Raw genomic sequence first — 4,912 nt, forward strand, 5'->3', positions numbered from 1 at the left:
TATATATATGTATCTACATATACATATATATATATACATATATATGTGTGTGTGTGTGTTGTGTGTGTGTGTGTGTGTGTATGTATGTCTGTGTGTGTGTGTGTATATAAATATATATATATATATAAATAATTGATATATACATATGTGTATGTTTGATAACTATATATATGTATATATATATACTTGTGTATGTGAATCTATATACATACTATATATATGTATGTGTGTGTATAGTTATATATATATATATATATATATATATGTATGTGTATATATATGGATGTATGTATGTATGTACATGTATATATAAACATATATATATACGTATATATGTATATATATATATACGTATATATGTATGTATATATATATGTATATATATATATATAGTAAATATATATGTATATATATATATATATATATATATATATATATATATATATATATATATGTATATATGTATTTATATATATATGTATATAAATATTTATATGTATGTATATATATATATATATATATATATATATCTATTTGTCTATATTGTATTTTTTTATATCGAACAGGAACACTTCTCACCTGCACACAAAGCGCTAGTGCATAAGTTCCACACATACACGCCCTACGATATTGTCAGGCGTAGTATCAACGGTACCATAAACCTTCATATATTTATATATATGTATATGTATTTATATTTGTATATACATTTAAATTTATATATATATATACATATGCACCAGTATGTCGCTCATCTCTGCGCGTGTAATTATTCCCCACCACACCCCAGATGTACGCCGTGACGTATCTCGGTTTTGGCGCTAACATCGTCCGAGATCGGTATATGGAAGATCTACTGTCATCTAACGGAGTACTCCCACCAGCGCACGTGCGGTTAAAACGAGAGATCATAACTCATCGTCTACCACCATCTCAACCCCTCTCTCTGGGTGCGCCCAGTAAGGCTAGAGCAGAGGCTGACGCCTCGGTTGTTGGCGTCAGTTCGGTACCAAAATCGACGGGTGCTGAAACGCAGTCACAGGCACAGGTGGTGCGGAAGGAGCTTCACACGGGAAATACCACGCAGGCCACTGGCGCCCAGGCGGACACACTGAGCGCCGAGTCTATTTTAGAACCAACCCTGGACAGGACAACCCAGGACCCAACAGCGAAGGGCAGGACAGGTGCAGGCATAGACACCCACGCACACGCACACACAAACAAGGGTGGTAGTGCCAGTGGTAGCACGGGACTAGTGACAGGTGGTGTGGACACCAACACCAACACCAACACCGGTGCCAAGACAAACACCGATATAGACGCCAACGCGGTTGTGCCAGCGGGCGAGGCTGTGACGGCAGCATTGCCTAGCAACGGTAGCCTAGCAATGGGCTCGACTCCGAATACAACCGATGATTCCATGGCAACCGAAAATGCAGCAGGAGAGCAGGAGAGCAGTGTCAATGATCCGTGTCTACCTCTGGGATTAGTGGATGAGCACGAGGTGAGATAGTTGTGTGTGTTTGTAGATAGTTTTTATCCCGTGTGTGTGGTTGTACATGTGGTGTACTTGATTTCTTTTTTGTGCGTTTATATATAATTGATTCCTTGTGTGTAGGTATGTATGTGGTGTGAGTTTTCGATGTAGATGGGCTGTAATTTAGTTGAAGCTGTGAAGATAAACGCAGGTTTAACGAAGTCTTCTGCTTTGCTAGTTGTAGGTGCACCTTATTATGAAAGTTCTGTACAACCACCAATAACCACCACAACGCTCTCCAAGGCACAATGCACGCATATACATGCCTAGACATAGATTCAAAAAAATTATCCGAATCGGCCGCACACGCGCATATATTCATGCACAGAATCACACGCACACACGTATGTACATACACACACATATATACTATATATATATATATATATATATATATATATATATTTATCTTTGTATATATATATATATATATTTATCTTTGTATATATATATGTGTGTGTGTGTGTATGTGTACCCACAAACATCCCTAAACTTCATATTCACTCACACTCCCCCCCCAAATCCCCTCAGACGTACAGACTTATCGGCACAGGAGACTTTCACAAATGCCGCAGGGCATTGCAACCACTTCTCAACATCACTGACAATTGCCACAACGACCTCTTCTGCGCCTTCAACAACATGGACCAGCCCCAAATCGACTTCCAGAATGTCCAGTTTCTTGGACTCAGCGAGTTCTGGTACACGCTGAAGAGTATCTTTAAAGAAGGTGTGTGAAGTGTGTGTGTGATATGAAGAGTATTTTTAAAGGTGTGTGAAGTGTGTGTGTGATATGAAGAGTATCTTTAAAGGTGTGTGTGTGGTATGAGACATACGGCATGACGCATGCATATCTTCCGTTCTCGGCTATCCTACGGATACTGATCTAGTCACTCGTGTCTTATTGTTATGCGACTGTCCTCAACTTAGTTTCACCTCACTTACATCTCGTCTGTGTCTGATTTTTCTCATTTTATTTCTCCTGTTTCTCATCTGTGTCTGTTTGTCTTTATTTTATTTCTCCTGTTTCTCATCTGTGTCTGTTTGTCTTTATTTTATTTCTCCTGTTTCTCATCTGTGTCTGATTTTTCTCATCGGCCACCCATATACAGCTGATCTGATGTACAACAGCACTGACTTTGAAGGTGTTGCCGCAGAGTTCTGTGCCACCCGATGGAACGATCTCGAGAAGAAATGGGAAAATGGTAAGTACAGTAACAACCAACTGTTTTGTATTGGTATTATATATATATATATGTGTGTGTGTGTGTGTGTGTGTGTGTATGTATATATATATATATATATATATATATATATGTGTGTGTGTGTGTGTGTGTGTGTGTGTGTGTGTGTGTGTCCCTGATAGTTTTAAGTTATGTCTGAAAGTAAGTGCAGCCCACTGTTTTGTATTGGTATTGTATATATGTTCTTTCTCTTCCCCTGACAGTACTGAGTTGTGTCTAGTGGCAAGTGCATGTCACTATTTTGTATTGGACTGTACATGCACCTATTCTCGTCTCCAAGGTATATTATTAAATGGCGCATATATAGCGTTTACACATGTTTATAGAACGTTTACACACGTTTATATAACGTTTACTCATGTTTATATAACGTTTACACATGTTTATATAACTTTTACACGTGTTTCTATAACGTTACCATCTGACATTACAACCGAGCTCATATCCTCATCTCTTTGTAGACGGACCTCTGACACCCATCATTCTGTTGCGTTTGCCCGGGTGTCGTTTGTCTGTAGGATGCTCTCTCGAGTGTCTCTGTTGATATTAACTTATCTCTCATTTTGTTTCAGGTGCCTTTCCACCGGACGTTGCCCTCAGCCGCATCCGCAATCAGTGCTTCAAGTCTGCATGGGTTACTACTACCTTTCACCAAGGCCATGGGTATGCAGACTATGATAGCATATTGTTTGTATACATGATATATATTTATGTATACATATATACATGTATATGTATATGTATATATATATGTATATGTATATGTATATATATATATATATATATATATGTGTGTGTGTGTGTGTGTGTGTGTGTGTGTATATATCTGTGTCTGTGTCTGTGTCTGTGTCTGTGTCTGCGTATGCGTCTGTATGTATATGTTTATGTTTATGTATATGTATATCTTTATGTTTAGGTTTAGGTTTATGTTTAGGTTTATGTATATGTATATGTATATGCACATAATTTATGTAGATTGAGGGTCTATGTTCAATAGAATCTATGCATCTAGCTTGCCCACCCAGTGCATCTGCTATCCTGTACGGGGTTTATGTTGGTCAACACTATTATATATATATATATATATCCCTATCCAATGAGGGCACTGATATGTGGCCTGTGATAAGTATTGTATATGTGTGTGTTGCTCATAGGTGTACATATGTGCCATATGTTTGAAGGGATGTGGTTCTGGTTGCTACGTATCTACCGTATGTTTCACCATTACACACTGTGCTTCATCTTTATATAAACTTATATCATAATGCTCTGCTAATAAGACCGGTGGTAGGTAGCTATACGTTTAATAAAGTACATAAATGACCTAGACTATATGTAGCTGCTATAAATAGGCCTGTGGAGTGTATTCTTTTTATCTGTGCAGTTCAGTGGCTGTCTTTGGTATGCGCACCCCGAGCCTATAGTTGCCATGGCAACGGCCATCTTCTGCCTTGGCTATTAGCATTCCTGTACATCTGATAACTACACCTGGTTATGTAGTTTGTACACGCATACATAGGCGTTTGCTAGGGCAGGAATACGTATACCATCTCGCATTATCATATGCCTACATATTCTATGACCACCTGCACTTCTTTATGGCTCACTACAATAAATGGGTCCGCATATCGACGGTTGCTAGTTCAAGCGTGCATGTTCCAACCCATCATACCATACATCGACCTATACTATGTCCACCTATACTATCTCCACCTACACTATACACTTGCACACTTTCTGATCGCCTCCTTTGTTGACTACCGATGCTCTCCCGTATCACAGCTTCCCAGAGATGTACCAACTGCAGCCTGTCAGCAAAGTGAATGGCATTGAGATGCAGTGGACGTTAGGAGCCATGTTGTTGCTAGCCGTCAAGAACCACAAGGAAATGGTTTCCACTCACGCAAGGTGTGGTTTAGGATGATTGAGTTCGGTACTCTTGGATGTGTGCTACGGTGTATGTCTGCCAAGTGTAGTATATGTACATGTGGGCATCCAGCACTTTCGCAAGGCACGCACGAGACAATACTCGGTGCTAGGTACACACACAACATATACTACACTGTATATAATTGATTCATTGATTTATTGATTTGTTGATTTATATATATATATATATATATATATATAT

General features: G+C 38.7%; 1 protein-coding gene across 1 annotated transcript; it reads left to right on the forward strand.

The window, feature by feature from the left end:
- Positions 1-844: 844 nt before the first annotated feature.
- Positions 845-4,689, forward strand: SARC_12803 (hypothetical protein; the record flags this gene model as incomplete). Its single annotated transcript, XM_014293084.1, has 5 exons — positions 845-1,504; positions 2,069-2,267; positions 2,650-2,742; positions 3,354-3,444; positions 4,564-4,689. Coding segments are annotated over 5 exons (1,169 nt in total), but the record flags the coding sequence as incomplete, so codon positions are not given.
- Between the last annotated feature and the right edge of the window lie 223 nt (positions 4,690-4,912).

This window comes from Sphaeroforma arctica (assembly GCF_001186125.1).
Source record: "Sphaeroforma arctica JP610 unplaced genomic scaffold supercont1.2600, whole genome shotgun sequence".
Taxonomy (NCBI): Eukaryota; class Ichthyosporea; order Ichthyophonida; genus Sphaeroforma; species Sphaeroforma arctica.